Genomic DNA, 20,729 nt, shown 5'->3' with positions numbered 1-20,729 from the left:
AAATCGAAATTTCTGGGTAAATGGTCCCATAGTTGGGAAGGCTATTTTCAAATTATAGGGACATATTCTGTAAATGCTTATCAAATTAAAGATATCGAGTCAGGAAAGGTGATTAACTCGATCAATGGGAAATACTTAAAACTTTTCCATTGTTGGCAAACTTAGAAGTTCAACATATACTAAAGTTCAGAAAAGATGGAAGAAAACTGCAACAAAATAAAGTTAGAAGTAAAAAGGGCATTCAAAGTGCCAGTAGTTTTGCCAAATCAGAGCGCAGCTTGGTTCTTTTATTTTCCAGGATTGTAAGCACTTCAATCTGCCTGAGCTTATGAGTTTGAATTCTCTCAAGTTGTTTTTCATATTTTCCCCGTTCAGTGTCAATCGAGACAAGTTTTTGGATAAGAAGATGTTGCTCTTGTTGAGCTGCGGCTAGAGGCTTGGCTAAAGTGGCTCGATTTTGGCGGACAGTGGCAAGTTGTTTTTGGATCTGAGCTAATTCTGCCTCGAGCCTTGCTTCTTCTTGATCATGGAAAGTTTGAACAGAAATAGCATCAAAGATCTTGAGATCAAATTCTTCACGGGAAACCTGAATTGGTTGAGCAACTGCAAGGTAACCTTCTATTTTAGATTTGGCAGTAGCTTCCTCAGTTTCAGTTTCTTGGAGTTGGAATTGAGATGCAACACTTTCATTGAGAAGTTGTTGGAATTCATGGATTGAGGCAGAATATGGTGTGTCAGTTGGCAATACAAAGGAAGAATTCAAGCAATCTTCTAGAAGTTTGTTGAGAATGGAGTCATTAACCCATGTGCTAGGTGGATGATCCAAGAGTTTGATGAGTGATCGAAGTTGTTCCCGAGTGTTGGGATCTAATTTGATTGGAGGCTCCGATGTAACAGGCCTTGAGATTGTTGGTATAGGCACCGACAATTTGTTTTCTTGGGCGATTTTGTTTAAAACAGAAGTCAAGTCTTCTAAAGTAGCACTAGTTGGAGTGGTAGAAACATTCGATGTCCCTGGTTTCAGTCCTAGAGGAGTCTGGAATGTAGGATCAGGTTGTAATTCTGGAGGGGTTTCTAAAACTTTGGATCGAGAAGAGTCCAAATTGGTGGTGTCAGCAGCTTTAGAAGCGGAGTCAGAATCTGGGACTGCTTGGTTCTCTTCAGTAAAAGTAGCTTGATCATTTGGTGAAGTTGCTTCAAGTCTGAGGGTTTCTTCTGGAGAGTGTTGCAAAGGATTTATTGTTGAATCAATCGCTTGTGTTGTGAGAGAAACAGGTGGAAAAGCGACTGGAATTGTTTGAATTGGTCCTGTGAATTGAATGGAGTCATGTGATGTAGATTGTTCTTGACCTTGTGGTTGTGGCAGATTTGATTGGTCAAGAATTCCAGCAGATGGTGTTGAATGAGCAACATTGACAGACTAGTATAGAAGGTACACAGTTACAAGTTTAAAATTTATTTTAAATTAAAATATGATGTAAAGATAATGGTATTACCTGAGAGAGCCTGGATCTTAATACTAGCCGAGAACTAGGATCAGAGCCGGCTGCCTCTTCCGATGGAGAAGGGATATTAATAGCATCTTTATTGGCTGGCTCACTTTCGTCAGCACTCTCACTCGATGTCAGTAGTAATAACTGATAAGAGATTCAGAATTTAGTCTAGATAAAGATGTATAACTTATAGGGTTTTTAAGTTAAAGAGAGGAATTATAAAATTACTTTTCGAAAAGTTCTGGTAGGAGTTCTTCTACTTTTGGATGGTGGTGGTCGAGCAGTTTCGGCTTTCCTTTTTTGAGTTCTTTTCGGGGAACCTTTAGCAACAAGAAAAGTACGAATTGTAGCTTGTTTTGAATTTCTTCCAAGGTACGAGTGTACATGGAGTAGTAAGCAGCCCACCATTCAAAACAGGATTTGGTAATATAGAAGCTGCAATCGTACACCACGAAATTGAAGTGGTCCTTACGTTGTTGATTCTTTAAGAGGCAAGAATCGAAATCCTCTTGAGTGATTAAAGTAAAGTGGTAGAAAGGTTCGTCATTTCGAGGTTATGGTGTTGGGATGGCTTGAGAAAATCCAAATTGTCTGGCTGCATATTTGGAGCATACAGGGTAATTTTAAATTTTTTCTTCTTATGTAGAAGTAACCCTGTTGGTATTACTTGTAAAGCTAGCATGTTTGCCCAACTTCAATTTGCAAGTTCATTTGCTTCATCGGTGTCAGGGAAGAGTAAGCGGTCTAACCAAGCAAGACCACGGTTGTGACGCAAGAAATGAGTGAAATTGAGTTGGTCATCTTCAAAATCTTTACAAGTATGGAAGAGGGGGAAAATAGCCCAAATTTTATCGTCATCTAATTCGGTATCTAGAAAATTGGGTTTGAATACAGACAATCGAAAGCCATCAATATATTGCTTATCAGTATTGCCACTGTCAGATTTGGTCATGAAGTTTTCAAAGACAGCATTAAGCCATAGTTGAATAAGCCATAGGGGACCTCCTGTGCTGATGATCTTGTTGTCTCGAAGGTCACAGACAAATTGACCAAGTTCTTCGAAAATATGTCCTAGAAGAAGCTTAGCCAAATTGAGAGATTTTTCTTCATGGAGAAGAGTGGCTAACGGAAGGTAAAATTTTGACATCTGGACACTTCGAGAACAGAGTAAGACATCATTTAACCAATAAAATAGGAAGGCAACATGTTCATTGTCATTGATTTTCGCACTTTCTGCGCCCATGTTGTGGGCGATAAAGTCACTGTAAAAACTGGTTAAAACCACATTGTAGTGACGCTTTAGTTGCATGTCAGGAGTACAATATGGAAAATTGATTGGAAGTCCAGTAATAGCAACCACGTCCAGAAGAGACATTCTGATCATTCCACATGAAAGGTGGAAGTTGTTAGTTGTTACTTGTTCTATTCCAAAAATAAGTCACGGTCCCAATCATCCAAGGGTATGTGGTAAGTGAGAAGTGGGAGAGCCTTAGTAGTTCATGAATTCCTAAAGCTTTCTAGTCGACGCTTTTAGTAGGTTCAAGACGTCGATACCAGGCTGTGAAATCATATCCCCGAGGGTTAATCTTTGGATTGTTCCTAAAAGATTTTTGATTGATGAAATAGGAGATGTTGAAAGCTTGGTTTATCAGTAAGTCTTCTCCTCCAGTGCTCGCCAAAGAAAGAGAGTTTCTTATTTGTCTTCTCTAGAGTTTCAATTGGTCCAAGAAAGCAATGCATATCAGTACCGATTGTAAAAGGGATTAGGATTCTGGTTTTATTAGGTTGCAAATGGGGATCGTCAATAACTTCGTCATGGACTTGATTGAGAATGTGAAGAGCTGGTGGTGGTGGCGGTATTATTTCATGACCTTTACCCTTGTCTTGGGTGGTAGTCTGGGAAGAAGAGCCAGCGATTATTAGAAAGATGAAAGGGAGAATAAAGTTGGAGACTTTGTAAAGAGTTTCTCAGTATAAGAAAAGAATGATGAGGTTCAAGAGAGTTGGACAAAGGAAGAAAATGAGAAATTTAAAGCGCTATTGTAGCTGTTACTATTAAAGTGAATTGAGGTAACTTCACGAGGAAGATGAAGTGGTAGAGAGAGAAGGCGTAAGTCTCGGGAGACGTGTCGAGTGAGTCAGTTGTAATGGGGTTTAAATGATAATTATTCCTGTTTTGAAAACGGACGTCTTTTGGATTAAATACTTTATTTATCGATAATATTATCGAAAGCAACCACATTAATCCAAGGGGGCAATTTGTTGATCGAAAAATATTTTCGATATAAATAAGGTGAATCGAAGAAGTAAAGTTTAGTCTCTCGAGAAGATATGCGTGTGAGTATAAGGTTGGAGGTATTCAGTGCTGATTAGATTTCGATTGTGTGATTGATCGAGTAAGCCAAATCGAATGGAAGTTTTGATTCGAAGAATTGAGTAAGGTATTTGAGAAAGCTGATCAAATAGTTGTGGAAGTGGGAAAGTTCATGGCTTTTATCATACGAGGAAAATATTGGAAATATCTATAATCACGCAGTGGGAACGGTTACCAAGAGTGATTGTATTTCAAATCTGTAATTCCTCATTTAATTGTAATTAATTGTAATCAAATTAACTGTTATGTAAGATAGTCTATAAATACTGTGAAGTGTTAGGGAATAGGGGTTGAAACTTTTACTCAGAAAAAAACACTCTAAGCATTCTCACATCCCAACGAATCCTAAGTTTGCGATCGAATTACACTTTCTATAGGGTTCCTTCCACTTTCTTCTTTCAATTTAGTCGTTTTGTAAATTTAACTTTTCACTTAATTTTATTCACGAAGTGTTTTTTATGTTCTTCATCCAATTTATCTTTCTGTGTTTTTATTCCTTCTGCTACAGTTCTTTAGTTTAATTGAAGGCATTGTTATTGCTTTTTCTTTTAATATTCATGCAAATTTGTCTGTTTATTATTTATTTAATTTTCAAAACTTTAATTCTCAAACTGCATTTTATCATTTTACAACTAATCGAAGACGTTTTGATATACTTTTAAAAAACTGGTACTCGTACAGAAGAATAGATTTCGCTCCCAAACCACTAAATATTGAACCACCATCGATTTGCTAAAAATTGAGAAAACAACTACTACATAAACAATTAGAGTAAGTACATAACATAATAACTTAATTATCGGGTCATGGTTTCTTTTTTTTTTTTTTTCATTTTCCCAATCGACTAGTAGTGATGTATGTGTAAATAAGTGAAGAGTTGGTGTTAATGCACACATAATTGAGAAACTCAAATTGGAGAAATGAGACTATTGGCACCTAATACGTGAACGAATATGAATTTTTCATTTATTTATTTTTTAACAATTAGAGTTTATTATTTTGATGAAATTAGTTAAGATGATAATGGTCTTATAGTTCTTTTACAAAATTTAAATGTTAATATTAGAAATACTGAAATATCAAAAATAAAAATATTAGGAGAACCCAAACCTCTTAACAGGTCAGGACTTAGTTATGTTGAATTATCAGAAATTCAGAATATATACTTATGAATAACAACTTTGTAATTGTTCAAAGTTTAGAACTATCACTTGAGGACTTATAATAACTCCTGTCTCTAATTGATTTTATATATATAGACTATATTAAGTGTACAACAAAATTAATTAATAATATAAAATATATATTAAAAATAAATTAAAAATAATACATATATTTATATAAAAATATATAATAATAAATTTTAATGACTAATCTTGATGAAGATGTAGATTTTTTATACTTTTCACTTTCTTCATCTAAAGATGGGAACTTAGCCTCAAAAGTGATTGCAAACACAATCCACATCAGTGACACTTTGGGGTGAGTAAGAAGGGGCGGTGATTGAATTGAAGTATGAGGAAGGAGTAGGAAGAAAGAAAAGGAGCTACATGAGTTCACAAGAGCCTTTGAAGACTATATAATAATAAAAGTGAAATAAAATATAGTAGATATCATAGGGATCTCATTTGGTATGATGTAGTAATCAAAGCCTTTCTTTTTCTTGTGAAAATGTTTACCATTCCAAAGAACCACTCTCTAACTGTATATGATATGTTGCACACATTGTTTTTTCTACCTCCTTTATTTTGTCCTTTCCTCTCATTATTTTTGCTTCACAAGCAAAGAATAGCCAAATGCCATTCAGCCTAAAGAAAAGGGCACTGACTCATAAGTCATAAAAGATGAAAGGCAACCAACCATCACAATGAGACTATATTGGCCCTATGACACCACCATACCCGAAACTACACTTGGACATGAGACGTTTGCAAAGGTGTCTCCTAACATTTACATACAAAATTATTGTATCTTCTTAGATTGATTGTATTCTATCCACCAACAGAGAATTGGGGAGAAATGTCTTAAATAGAAGTGTTGCTAGATTTTAGATAATAATAATGCTTCAATATGAGGTCATCATATAACAGACTTGTGCACTATTATTGTGACACTAACCCTCAAAGATATGTGACAATACAGCAGATTAGAAAGCAAGCAAATGGATTAATTTAAAAAATTCAAAATTAAAACCATAAAAAGAAAGAGTAAATTTGACCAAAGTATTTAAGGTTGCACCTAACATAGCATTTCTAAAGGCAGCTATCACTCAGTAGTGATGCCAGCAAACCCAAGTAATCTCTCCTCCATGACAAAAAATTTGTTATAAAGGCATCATAATTAAATCTTCATAGCAAAGAGCATTATTTTTTTTGAAATGTCGAAATTACCCTTGTCAAAACAACTACTCCCAGCATGCCCATTATTTGAGGGTATTGTGACATGTATCTTAGACAAAACCTTACTTCAAAAGCAAGACCAAACACATAGAATTGACAGAGAGATATCAAATCTTTATGGCTATGTTTCTGATGAGGAAAGGAGAGAAAATGTTGAAAGAAGAGAGTGAGTCTGAGATCTTTTCACCAAAGAAGATAATAACTCAAGTTCAAATGTCAAAGAATGAGTTACTCGAGAAAGAAAACCTGGAGCTCAAGCAAGAAGTGGCGCGCTTGAAGTCTCTGATAGTTTCGCTGAAAGCACACAACGTGGAGAGAAAATCCATGCTGTGGAAGAAGATTCATAAGTCAATAGACGACAGCAATTCAGATTCACAGCTACACAAAGCAGCCGTTATGGCAGAAAAGTGTCCTGAAAACCAGAATGTGCTTACAAATCAAGAATTCAAAGATTCAATAAAGGAGGGTTCTGTAACAAAAGTACCAAATCCACCGCCAAGTCCGCCTTCATTCCTACTTCCTTCGCATAACAAGTTGCAGCTCGGAGCGCCGCCTCCGCCTCCTCCGGCTCTGCTAAAATCATCAATAGGATTGAAGGCGGTGCGACGTGTTCCAGAAGTCATCGAGCTCTATCGTTCCCTAACGAGGAAGGAAGCCAACACCGAAAACAGAATAAACCTTAATGGAGGAATCCCTGCACTAGCATTCACCAGAAACATGATTGAAGAAATCGAAAACCGCTCGTCTTACCTGTCCGCTGTAAGTTGAGTTCCTAACTGAATGAATGGTTATATCTCTAACACGCACCCTGAGACTTGAAGTTTCTTTTCAGATAAAATGCGAAGTTCAAAGACAAGGCGACTTCGTGAATTTGTTAATCAAAGAGGTGGAATCGACGTCGTTTTCGGATATTTCAGAGGTGGAGACATTCATCAGGTGGCTGGATGGAGAACTGTCTTCATTGGTGGATGAAAGATCAGTGCTGAAGCATTTTCCACAATGGCCGGAACAAAAAGTTGATGCGCTTCGCGAAGCGGCTTGTAACTACCGAGATCTGAAGAGTCTTGAATTGGAAGTTTCATGTTATGAGGAGAATCCGAAAGAGGCTCTGCCTCAGGCTTTGAAGAGGATTCATGCGTTGCAAGACAGGCGAGCATGTACACATTTTAATTGTGATTATCTGAGTAAGGTTTTGTGTGATATGTTTGAATTAATTGTTATAAGATCCGGCTTAAATTCGCAGGTTGGAGACTAGTGTTAGTGCTAAAGAAAGAACAAGGGAGATTACTACCAACAAGTACAGGAATTTTCATATCCCATGGGACTGGATGATGGACACAGGCCTCGTTGGTCAGGTAATTAGGACATAATTAAATAATTTTTCATGGTTTAACAAATGATAACAGAGGCTAATAATAAGGTTTTGCTTCGGTGCAAAAGAATATGAGAAAAGTGCCGAGTTCTAATAAAGAGGGAAGGAAACATTTTAGCGTCTCTTCAATGAGACACATTGTATCTAAAGACATTTAATTTGAATTAATGTATTTTATATTTATTATAATAAAAAATACAGAAATACTAAAGATATTGAATTTGAATTAATTTATTTTATATTTATTATAATAAAAAGTACACAAATATTAATAAGATATATAATTTATTTTTTATTTATTTTTATTTTTTATTAATTTTTTATAAGTATATTTTTTATTATTATATTTTTTATCCCAAATAAAAAATACTTTTTATTATTATTTATTAGATTTTTTAATTTATTACCAAATAAAATACAAAAATATTATATTTGTATGTCTATTTTTGTATCTTGTTTTTAGTATTTTGTCTTATCCTGTTTTTAAACTAAATACAGTCCAAGTAATGAAGAATAAAAAAACATATATCTTATTTGTACAATAAAAATATGTATTAAAAATTTAAAATTATAAAATAAATATTTTTATTAAAAATATAAAAATTTTAAAAGTTTAATATATTTATTTTGTATTTATTAAAAAAATTATACTTATATTAACAATAATCTTATAATTATCATTGTCTTTAAGGTATATTTTAGTTAAATCTTAAAAAAAATTCTTGTAACCAAAATCAATAAAAGAAAACTATCATAGCACATAAAAAAGAAGTCACTTTTTTTAATAAAAATTAGAAAAGGGAAGACATTGACATCTATGCAAATCTATACAAGATGGTGATGTCTATTTGGTTCTACGCAAAGAGAATACTCAAGGAAATAAGTATGATTTATTGGTTTATTTGTAACAAAAAGAAAAATGTTATTAATCTATTCTCTAACCTCTGGCCTTTAAGATAGAACTAACCTGATCTAATAAAATCATGCATTGTGTAAAGCAGTTATTTTCTGTTTGATGGTCAATTTTACATAGATCAAACAACAGAAATGTAATCCACACATATTATCATTTCAACTTTTTGAAAAGAATATGTTTTAGGAGGCGTATCTAATTAGTAATTATTACACCATTTAAGGGTGAAAAAATAAAAATTGATTTGGTTTATGTTTGTCTCATTATTCACTATAGATGAAGCTAAGTTCATTGAGGTTGGCAAAAGAATTCATGAAAAGAGTGACTAAGGAATTGGAGTCTCGTGAAGCATTGCAAGAAGATAACCTCTTACTACAAGGAGTAAAATTTGCATTCCGGGTACACCAGGTAGTTCCTAATGGCCATGTTTGGCTAAGGGTTGAAATTTGAGTGAAAACTGAACTTTCATAGAAGACCTCCATTTGTAATTTCACTTGTTGACTCATTCAGTAAAGTTCTTTTTTTCATTTTGTTTCCAAGAATGGAAATAAGAAATGAAAATAAGATTAAAAAGAAGGTAAAGTATATTTTTTGTTTTAAAATTTGACAAAAATTTTAAAAATAATTATAGATTTTATTTTGTTTCAATTTTGTCCCAAAAGTTTTTTATTTGCATCAAATATACTCTCGACTGCTAAATTTTTAAAAAATTTAAAACCAATCTAACAATAATGCATGAAATGCTTCTGTTGAGGGTTGTTCTTATGAAATTGTTATTGAATTGGTTTTAATTTTTTTTGAAAAATTAGCCTTCAACAGTATATTTGATGCAAATCGAAAACTTTTGGAACAAAAATTAAAACAAAATAAAACTTAAGAATATTTTTAAAATTTTTATCAAACTTCAAGACAAAAAATATACTTTATCCTAAAAAAAATTAAACAAATTTTTATCACATAACAAAGACATTTATATTGCCCTTCTCATCTCCAAATATTTGGATTTTTTTAATATCCTAAATGTGTTGAAAACTTTAACATTTTTTTTCTTACCTAACTCATGATTAGCTGCCATGGCATTTCAGTTTGCAGGTGGCTTTGATCCGGAGACCACACAAGCATTTCAAGAATTGAAGAGGGTTGGTGGTGTTCAGCGAAGGTATAGCAACATGATCAAATGCACTAAATTTGACAAAAGTTGTCAGAAACTTATGTAGTAAGTAGTAACCAAATTGTCTTCCCCAATGGAATTGACAAATATGTATATTCCTCTTCTGTTTATGCAATTTCTCGAATGCATTGCCTTGAGAAAACTAGGTATATGCTTTTTCTTTCTTTCCTTTTTTTTTTTCTAATAATTATGTTTAGTACACCTCACGAGATAAATCCTAATTTCAGATTTTGTGCTTGGAAAAGCAAACCTTTACTCAAAATAAAGATCAAAGTGAACAGTAACTATATAGGTTTTTTTTTATCATTTATAAAGGGTTACTATTGAAAATATCATAACCAACCATCTAACAGGATAAAGAGATTTACACATAATTTTTTAAATAATAATTTTAATGATTAATTACTTTTATTGATATAATAATATACAATTAATTATTTATGTAAAATTCTTTTGTTCTAACATTATATATGCTAGTATATCAACTTATCAAGAGATACTATTTATTGATTTTTTTTTATTAAATATATATAAAAAGTAAATGGAATTAATTGAGATAGTAAATGGTTTATAATTTAATTGAGACACTAACTTTTCTCATATTTCTATTATATATATTAGTATATCAATAAGCACTAAAATATTTATTGATTCACTCTTTTATTTATTAAAATATGTATAAAAATTAATAAAAAATTAAATTAGTTGAGTCAGTAAATAGTTTATAAGTGAACGAAGATCATGGGATTAAATCTTGAAATTTCTTTTTTGATAAAATATATACAGCCAAGAATATTATAGAAAAAAATATAGGACATTTTTTTTAACAAAAATGGAGACAAAAAAAAAACATTTTATCGTTATATTATCTTCTAAAAGGTAGTAATTTAGCGTTAAACATGGTCAGCATGTATATCTCTCTCTTTCTAATTGTTTTCTAAGAAAGTATCTTGTATTCAATTATACACAAATTAATATTTAATAATAAAAATGCTACTAATTGTCAATTATTTTTTTAATCATTCTAATTTATATATTTCTATATTAATACATGATTTAATGATTTCTAATCGATATATTATTCTATTAAAAAAGATTAATCATATGATATAAATTGAAAATATAATGTATTAGATATTTTATTTATAAAAAAAGAATTAATTATGAAAATAATTAAGATATAATGAAGTATTAATATTGGATATAGAGGATTTAACAGGTAGAATTGAGAAGAAAATTTAATAATATGTGACATATTTGGATGCAAATATTTGAATATTTTTATAAATCTATTTAAAGAAAGAATCAATTACAGAATATAATTGAAATATCGTAATGTAATCAATTTTTTTAGAAATTAAAGACGTAAATGATGTACAATAAAAATCAATAATAGGTATATATATATATATATATATATATATATATATATATATATATATATATATATATATATATATATATATATATATATATATATATATATATATTGAAGAGATAGAGTTTGATAAAAAAAACTTTAGAACATATAGTATTTTGATGCAAATTTTTAATAGATTCTTTTATACTAACCAATTTAAAAAAAGAATCAATTATCTGATATAATTTAAAATTGAAATGTAATAAATTAAAAATTTTATTTATAAAAAAATTAATAAAAAATATATTCTAAATATAGTTAGAATAAATCAATTATGAGTATAGATATTTGAATATGTAAGATTGAGCAAAGGAAGAATTAGTCATAAAATAAAATTAGAAAAATAAGAATGTAATGAATTAAAGATTTTAATTATAAGAAAAATAATCAATTAAAAGATGTAACTAATATCTATAGGAATCAAATTATTGATATAAATATTACAGAAAGATATACCCTAAAATTCTGTGATATGACCTATTTTGATTTATGTTTTAGATTAATTTCTTTCTATATATTCCTTTAAATTAAAGGAAGAATTAATCCTCGTCCTTGGGTATATAATAGAAAAAAAATAAAAATATAATAAATTAGGTTTTACTAGCTATATCTTTTTATAAAAAGAAACAATTAAAAAAATTAAGATATAATATAATTATATGGGTAGGATTAGGTGTGAAATATGATAATGTGACCTTTTATATGATATATGTTTAATTTTCAAAATGATTAACTTTAAAATGAATATTCATGGATGAATATATAAAAAGAAAAATGAATTGAGGGTGAAACAGTGCTATGGTAATTTGAGTAAAGAAGAAGAAATAATTTAAAACGGCGAAGAAGAAACAGAAATAAAAAAAATCAATATACATGATAGCAATTAGCAATTATTTTAGAATTTGATGTTAGTCGAGAAGAAATACAAAAAGCGAATTTATAAAATAATTAAAAAAATTAACTGTAATATTCAAAATTATATTTTTATGTTGTTAAAAATTGAATTATATAATATATAAATTGAGGTGTTTGCTGAATAAATATTGGTTGAGTAGCATTTTTATTTCTAAAATTAATTATTAAAAAGAATGGTCTATAAATTTGTAACATCTTAACAAAGAATATATATATATATATATATATATATATATATATATATATAATTTTATTAATAATTAAAATAATTCATTTGTATTTAAACGATTTAAAAGTTTTGAGGAGATTATTTACAACATATTATTGAATAATATTGGTCAAATAAAAAAGTTAATAACTTGGGATGATTTGATGTGGTTATTTGAATTGGATTTTTACTATTTACATCAAATTTGACAAAAAAAATTTGACAAAAAAGAGTTGTGATATATATATATATATATATATATATATATATGTTACGGCCTGGCCTAAATCGAATTTTTGGCCGTTTCAATCTCCGAACCACTCGATTCGGACGGTCGGGTGGGAGGCACTCGTTCGTCGATTTGAACACGTGTCCAGGACAGCTGGTCGCCACAGCCGTGCCAGGAAGCTTCGAGGAAGGTGGGTTCTGCTCTTGTAGGATTCACTTCTGACAAAGTATATATGGGAGGGTCGTAATACACCACCCTATCCTTTTTTCGCATGCACACTCTGCTGACTTGGGCGTCTGAGTGTCTTTGCAGGTGACACCCTCATTCGCATAGAGAGCACGGAACGTCGGCCCACCAATCTCACCTTCGCAATCTGGTCTCCGGCTGCACTCCACCGGATCAACCGAGAACCATCCCGAACCGTCCAGTACCCGAGATACCAAACATTGGCGCCGTCTGTGGAGAGACCCTGAATGGAGATCGTGCAAGGTCCAGGGGACCATGGCCGCGCGGCGGGCCTCTAGGGGGCAGCCTCCGTTGCCTCTCCCCGCGAGCGGTTAAGGTCCCCTCCATGACGAACCGAGCCGCAGTCAAGAGCCCATGAAAGACGCCCCTTCGGGGGAACGGGTAGCAACAGCGTCAGGATAATGCAGGAACTGCGTCATAGGGTGCAGAATCTGTAGCGCCAACTAGCAGACCAGGAGCATCATCAACAGATTTCTGACCCCGACTACTCTCAATCTTCCCAGAGTCGGGGAAGAACCTCCCACCAAAGTAGTTGCTCCCGACGTACTCCCGTCTCGAGATCGGAATCGGGAAGTAGCCGGGAGGAACGGGAACACCTTAGGAGGCGAAATGACACAATCATATACGCCCAAGGTAAGCGGGCGGGCACCATGAGGCGAGACCGCGAAAGCAGAGAAGAGAGACCTAGGGGAACACGGCGACCGGTAATCATGGGCGCCACCCCCATTCCATCATTCCATCCTCGAAGTCCGGTTGCCAAAGCACTTTGACAAACCAACAGACATGAGGTATGACGGAACTCAAGACCCGCAGGAGCACCTCATGGCCTTCGAGGCCAGGATGAACCTGGAGGGAGTGGGAGACGAAGTAAGGTGCCGCGCCTTCCCGGTCACCCTAGCAGGCCCTACGATACGGTGGTTCAATAGTCTCCTCCAGGGCTCTGTGACCGGCTTCTCAGAGGTTAGTTGCGCCTTCTTAGCACAATTCACCACCAGGATCGCGAAGGCAAAACACTCGATCAATCTGCTTGGCGTCAATCAGAAAATCGACGAGACGACCAAGAAGTACTTAGATCGCTTCAACGACGAATGCCTGGAGATCGAGGGGTTAACCAATTCAGTGGCCAGTCTCTGCCTGACGAACGGGCTCCTTAACGAAGACTTCAGAAAGCACCTCACCACAAAGCCAGTCTGGACGATGCAAGAAATCCAAACGGTAGCCCGCAAATACATTAATGACGAGGAGGTCAGTCGAGTTGTGGCCGCCAACAAGCGGCAGACCTCCTACACTCAACCCAGGCAACACAGCAATGGAGAAAGACAGAAGGAGCACGCCAGAGATGGCGGACCGAGCAAGGCACCCAGACCGTTTTCTCGTGTTGGAAAATTCACCAACTACACTCCTCTCGCCCTCCCCATCATAGAAGTTTATCAAAAAATAGCCAAAAAGGGAATCTTGTCAAAGCCCCGACCTATGAAGGACCGAACTGGGGGGAACAAGAGCTTCTGCTGTGTTTACCATAAGGGCTATGGACACAAAACGCAGGATTGCTTTGACCTGAAGGACGCACAAGAACAAGCAATCAGGGACGAAAAACTAGCCGAATTCTCCCACCTCATCAGAGAGCCGAGATAGGGATGGCAACGAGTCCCCATAGGGCGGAGACATGCCCCCCGCCCCCGTCCCCCGCCCCCAATATCTGTCCCCGTCCCCGCCCCGTCCCCATGACGGGTAACGGGGACCCCGTATCCGCCGGGGACCTGGGTCTCCGCGGATATCTGCGGATTTTTTTAAAAATTAATAAAAATTAAAAAAAAATAAAAAAATTGACAAAAAATTAAGATTATGTATGCAAAAGCTTTTGTCGAATGAATCAGACAATGAACCATTTTTATCATTGGCTCCCCAAAACCAAAGGGGTTTTGTTTTCCTCATTGGTACAATGCGGATTAAGAATTTGAGTTCAAGTTTTGACTTTCAGTCTAATCCATGAAATTGCCATCCTCCTTCAAACCAAAAATTCCACACTGAGACACATTTTTCATGACCTACATTAGACATTAAACGTACTCAAATTATCAATAAAGGGAAATGAAATTGGCAAATAAGCCTCTACATATATCGAATCACAGAATTCCATGAAATCTAAAAGTATATCAGCGCGACTGTTAAACTTATCAATTCCATAATTCAAATATTGAATGAAAACCGTGTAAAATTGTTTATTGAGTTATCAACAAGTCAATAATTAAAAAATATAAATTAAAAGTTAAAAATTAAAAATTCAGAACTCATAATCTAATTATCCTAAATCAGTAATTCAGAATCAAATCAACCCTAATTAGAAATCAGAATTAGAAAATTCAAAACTCAGAACCTAATTACCCTAATTCAAAAATTCAGAATCAAATCAACCCTAAATATAAATCAGAATCAGAAATCAAAATCATATCAACCTAACTCAGAAATATAAATTACAACACCAGAAATTCATAATCAGAATCAGATTAACCTAACTTCAGATCAACTCAATATTAACTTTGAAATATTAATCAGAATCAGAAATCAAATTCATATCAATCTAATTCAGAAATATAAAACATAGAAATTCAGATTAATCGGAATCTAATTAATTCAAAACACAGAAATTCCTTACCCTAATTCAGAAATCTAAATTCAGCGAAGGGGATGGAAGACCAGCGAAGACCAGGGCTGACTTCCCTGAACCTGATGGAGAAAAGGGGAAGGAAGACCAGCGAAGACCGACGATGCGAAGAGGAGAAGATAACGACCGGGGACAAGTCTGCCGCGACCAGGAGAAGACGACGACGTTCCCGAGTCTGCTGCGACCAGGAGAAAAAAGACGACGTTGCTGCGAGCCCGCGACGGTGAGCTTGAGCGACCGAGCCACTCAAGGGGTCTAGGGTGGGAGGCGGGCTGAGGGACCAGAGGGGGGAAGGCGGCGGGTGGCGGTCGGCGGTCAGCGGGAAGGAGACAGGAGGGGCAGAGGGTTTGAAGAGGAGGAGTGGAGACGAGAATCTCAGTTCAGTTCTCATTCTCTGTCTCTCTGAAGTCTGAAGCAGCCAAGCAAGGATTGAGGGATAGGGGAGTGTGACGGATTGACGGATAGGGGAGTGTGACGGCTAGGGTTACATTCAAATGGCTAACACACACACACACACACACACACACACACACACACACACACACACACACACACATATATATATCAAGGCATTTTGGTATTTTCATATAAATGGAGATTTAACGGGTCTCCACGGGGTGGGGACCTTTACCCCCGCCCCCGCCCCGTTTATTATACGGGGCCCCATCCCCTGTCCCCGCGGGTAAAAATTACCCTTCATACCTGCTCCCCGACGGGTAAATCCTCACGGATACCCGTCCCGCCGGGGATTTTTGCCATCCCTAAGCCGAGAAGACGAAATCGCGACCACGATGGGGAAGACAAGACCCGAATGGTGAAGCAACGGTAGGAGCCAAGGGACGACGACCACAGCCTTACTGTAGTAAATGTAGTAACCGCGAGAAACACGGCCCCAAGGTCGAGATTGGCGCACAAAAAAGACGCCAAAGTACTGGTGATCTCCTCCTCATCTTCGCGAACCCCCAAAAGAGCCCCACCCATTTCTTTCGGTCCGGAAGACCAATGGTTCGACGAGATCCTGGAAAGTCCCCCCATGGTCATCACAGCCAGGGTCGGAACCGGTCTCGTCAAATGAATCCTTATAGACACAGGGGCAGACTCGAATATTATGTTCCGCAACGTGTTCAACGCGCTAGGCCTGCGGGATGCTGACCTAACGTCTCACCAGGACGGTGTCGTAGGGCTAGGCGATCACTTCATCAAGCCAGACGGGATAATCTCCCTACCGATCTTCGTGGGACAAGGACAGGGAAGGAGATCGGTAATGGCTGAGTTCGTAGTTCTGAGGGACTCCACGGCTTACAACATCATCCTAGGAAGGAAGACCATCAACGATGTTGGGGCAGTAATCAGTACAAAGCTGCTAGTGATGAAGTTTGTCACGGATGACGGATTTGTGGGATCCATTAAAGGAGAATTAGAAACGGCAGTTGCTTGCGACAACGCCAGCCTCTCCTTGAGCAAAAAATCCAAAGAAGCATCAGGAGTGTTCCTCGCTGACCTGGATGTTAGGGTCGACGACAAGCCCAAACCCGAGCCAGAGGGGGACCTGGAGAAGTTTAGGGTCGGGGACACGGAGGAAAAGTTCATATTCGTAAATAGAAACCTCCCCCATGAATTGAAAGAGCCCTTGATAGAAATGATCAGGGCCAATGGTGATCTGTTCGCCTGGACCCCAGCCGACATGCCGGGCATAGACCCTCATCTCATGTCACACCGCCTGGCCGTCAAGCTTGAAGCCTGACCAGTGGCCTAGAGGAGAAAGAAGATGTCGCAGGAAAGAGCAGAGGAGGTGGCCAGGCAAACGGCTAGCCTCCTAGAAGCAGGTTTTATCCGAGAACTAGACTACTCGACCTGGTTGTCGAATGTAGTCCTGGTAAAAAAGCACAATGGGAGATGGAGAATGTGTGTAGATTACTCCGATCTTAACAAAGCATGCCCCAAGGACTGCTACCCCCTTCCCAACATTGACGCGCTTGTCGATGCGGCGGCAGGGTACCGGTATCTTAGCTTTATGGATGCTTACTCCGGCTACAATCAGATACCGATGCGCCGGCCTGACGAGGACAAAACAGCATTCATAACACTGACAGGAATCTACTGCTATAAGGTGATGCCCTTTGGCCTGAAAAACGCGGGGGCCACATACCAGAGATTGATGAACAAAATATTCAGGGATCTCATAGGCAAGACGGTGGAAGTCTATGTAGACGACATCCTCGCAAAGACCACCCGACCAGATGATCTCCTAAGCGACTTGAGGAACGTATTCGCGTCCCTCCGACAACACGGCCTGAGGCTCAACCCGCTCAAGTGTGCCTTTGCCATGGAGGCCAGAAAATTCCTGGGATTTATGATCACCAAAAGGGGGGGGTAGAAGCCATCCCCGAAAAATGCCAAACGATACTACAAATGAAGAGTCCAGGCTGCATCAAAGACGTCCAGAGGCTGGCAGGAAGACTCACCGCGCTGTCTTGCTTCCTTAGAGCATTAGCGGCAAAAGCTCTACCCTTCTTCAATCTGATGAGGAAAGAGATAGCGTTTGAATGGACCCCTGCGTGCGAGGAGGCGTTCCAACACTTCAAAGAGATCCTGGCAGCACCCTCCGTACTCGGGAAGCCCAAGGTCGAAGAACCATTTTACCTATACCTGGCCATAATGGAGGAGGCGCTCGCGGCAGTCCTGGTGCGGTAAGAAGGAAAGGCTCAACAGCCGATCTACTTCGTGAGTAGAGCGCTACAAGGAGCAGAACCGTGGTATAGCAAACTGAAAAAACTGGCACTGGCACTCTTGACCTCCTCCCGCAGACTAAGCCAATACATCCAAGGCCACCAGACAGTCGTGAGAACGGATCATAAAATCCGTCAAGTACTCCAAAAACCCGATTTAGCGGGAAGGATGATGACTTAGGCCATTGAACTCTCCCAGTACGACCTGCGGTATGAGCCCCGACATGCAATTAAGGCACAAGCAATGGCCGACTTCTTGGTAGAAGTAACGGGGGACCCCACTGAGGAAACGGGCATATGGTGGAGACTCCACGTAGACGGAGCCTCCAACCAAAAGTCCAGAGGAGCCGGGGTCATCTTGGAAAGTCCTACCGGAGTCGTATACGAGCAATTGATCAAATTTGAGTTCCCAGTATCAAACAACCAAGCAGAATATGTGGCCTTCTTGGGGGGCCTGACCATAGCTCGTGAAGTCGAGGCAACGAGATTGGAGGTGTGCAGCGACTCGCAGGTCGTCACCTCGCAAGTAAATGGGAGCTACCAAGCCAGAGACTCGTTGCTGCAAAAGTATCTGGAAAAGGTTAGAGAATTGAGCAATCAGTTCGAGGAGGTCACGATTCAACATGTCCCAAGGAAAAGGAACACACAAGCAGACCTCCTATCCAAGCTAGCAAGCACAAAACCAGGGGTAGGCAACCGATCTCTCATCCAAGGTATGCTGAAGGAACCAGTAGTCACCCTCCACCTGACAAAGATAAATCCCTCTTGGTTGGACCCTATCGTCGATTTTCTTGAAAGCAGCAAACTCCCTGATGACGAGAAAACAGCCAAAGCATTGAGAAGGGAGGCAGCCAAATACACGACCATATAGGGACAAATGTTTAAGAGAGGACTCAACCAACCCCTATTGAAGTGCCTACACTCCGGGCAGACGGATTACGTGCTTAAGGAAGTCTACGAAGGATGCTGCGGCCACCATATCGGGGGTAAAGCCCTGGCGAGAAAGCTCATCCGGGCTGGATAGTACTAGCCATCGATGATGGAAGATTCCAAAGAATTTGTGAAAAAATGCGCAAAGTGTCAAGAGAACGCCAACTTTCACAGAGCACCGGCTTCCGAACTTAGCCTGCTGACGACCTCCCGATCCTTTGCGCAATGAGGAGTGGACCTTTTAGGACCCTTCTCAGTTGGCCCAGGGCAAGTCAAATATCTCATAGTCGCCATTGACTACTACACCAAATGGATAGAGGCCGAACCACTGGCCAACATATCCTCATCTAATTGTTGAAAGTTCATGTGGAGGCAGTGATAACTCGATTCGGCATCCCAGAAGTCGTCATTTCAGACAACGGGACGCAATTCACCGACAAAAAGTTTATAGGATTCCTCAATGGCTTGGGTATAAAGCAGAAGTTCTCCTCAGTAGAGCACCACCAGATGAATGGGCAAGTCGAGTCCGCCAATAAGGTCATTTTACAGGGCCTCAAGAAGCGGCTGGGTGACAAAAAAGGTACATGGGCCGATGAACTCGCTTTAGTCCTTTGGTCTTACCGAACAACTGAGCAGTCCTCAACGAGAGAAACCCCCTTCCGCATGACATATGGGGTGGACGCGATGATACCCATGGAAATCGGCGAGCCGAGCCTGCGGCTACTTCTAAAAGGAGTAGAAGAAGCAGTGGAGAAAGACCTGATAAACGAGGCCAGAGAGATGGCCCATTTGACAGAAATAGCGCTGAAGCAGATAATGGCCCTGCATTACAACACCAAAGTGCTCAAGAGGGAGTTCAGGAAAAATGACCTGGTCTTGTGACGCAACGACATAGGCTACCGACCCGAGGGGAAGAAAAATTAGCGACAAATTAGGAAGGCCCCTATAGGGTCAAAGAGGCGCTCGGCAAAGGCGCCTACAAATTGGAGAAGCTCGACGGCAAGGAGATACCGAGAACATGGAATGCGAGTAACTTGAGGAGATTTTATTCATAGCTCGAGCGCGCCGGGCAGGTGGTTCGATGGGTTTAGTAATTCACTGTTCCTAAAACTCTTACCATGGCTATAGACCTATTTTATTGCCGATTAATATTTACTTAACAAATTTCTCCTTTTGCTTTTCCTCAACTACACAACAAAATGTTTCTCATAACAAACGGTGAACAGGATAACGACACGGCACCCTGGGATTGATCACCCCGGGAGCCAACCAAGTCAAAAAGCCATAACAAACGGCCACAATAATAATAAAGCCACGACATGGCCTCGCTAAAGATACCAACATAACAGTAAACGAATAAACGAGCAACGGGTAAACGGAAACAAAACAAAACGTACACTACCAGATAAACTGAAAAATGTGATATCCACAAACCGACCAAACGGCTAATAGAGTATGACAAAAAGTTTCAAAAGTTCTACAACAAGGCCACGAAAAACACAAGGTACAAGAGCTCACTTCCTAGGCATATCAACAATCTTGCGGTCCTTAATCGTCTTGAAAACCCCAATTACCGATGTGTCGAAGTCCGGAGCCACGATCTTCACCTGAGCTTTAAGAGCCTCCTCAGTCATGAAGATCGCACTCTTTCCTTGCTCTCTAACC

At 37.9% G+C, this 20,729-nt stretch overlaps 2 protein-coding genes across 3 annotated transcripts; both read left to right on the top strand.

Moving 5' to 3' along the window:
- The first annotated feature begins 6,151 nt into the window (after window positions 1–6,151).
- LOC112702800 (INCREASED PETAL GROWTH ANISOTROPY 1-like protein 1) lies at window positions 6,152–9,886 on the top strand. Of its 2 annotated transcripts, none has more exons than XM_025753976.3 (5): window positions 6,152–7,025; window positions 7,099–7,415; window positions 7,510–7,621; window positions 8,828–8,959; window positions 9,637–9,886. In XM_025753976.3, exons 1-5 carry the CDS (start codon window positions 6,384–6,386, stop codon window positions 9,766–9,768), a joined length of 1,335 nt encoding a protein of 444 aa, XP_025609761.1. In that variant the 5' UTR covers window positions 6,152–6,383; the 3' UTR covers window positions 9,769–9,886. The 2 variants fall into 2 exon arrangements, with proteins under 2 accessions (XP_025609761.1, XP_072055391.1); XM_072199290.1 differs by having other exon boundaries at window positions 9,620–9,886.
- A 3,637-nt stretch (window positions 9,887–13,523) lies between these two features.
- Window positions 13,524–14,375, top strand: LOC112701284 (uncharacterized). The gene has a single exon (XM_025752063.1). It carries the CDS (start codon window positions 13,524–13,526, stop codon window positions 14,373–14,375), a length of 852 nt encoding a protein of 283 aa, XP_025607848.1.
- Window positions 14,376–20,729: the final 6,354 nt, after the last annotated feature.

The sequence above is a fragment of the Arachis hypogaea genome, chromosome 7 (assembly GCF_003086295.3).
Source record: "Arachis hypogaea cultivar Tifrunner chromosome 7, arahy.Tifrunner.gnm2.J5K5, whole genome shotgun sequence".
Lineage (NCBI taxonomy): Eukaryota > Viridiplantae > Streptophyta > Magnoliopsida > Fabales > Fabaceae > Arachis > Arachis hypogaea.
Note: the sequence above shows the minus strand (reverse complement) of the source record. Positions and strands in the feature narration are given on the sequence as shown.

Excerpts from the sequence above, each read along its gene's own strand:
- LOC112701284 (XM_025752063.1), top strand. The coding sequence starts at position 13,524 with ATGAGGTATGACGGAACTCAAGACCCGCAGGAGCACCTCATGGCCTTC.
- LOC112702800 (XM_025753976.3), top strand. The coding sequence starts at position 6,384 with ATGGCTATGTTTCTGATGAGGAAAGGAGAGAAAATGTTGAAAGAAGAG. Across the intron at positions 7,622-8,827 it reads ACACAGGCCTCGTTGGTCAG|ATGAAGCTAAGTTCATTGAG; the intron begins GTAATTAGGACA and ends TATTCACTATAG. Across the intron at positions 8,960-9,636 it reads TTGCATTCCGGGTACACCAG|TTTGCAGGTGGCTTTGATCC; the intron begins GTAGTTCCTAAT and ends ATGGCATTTCAG.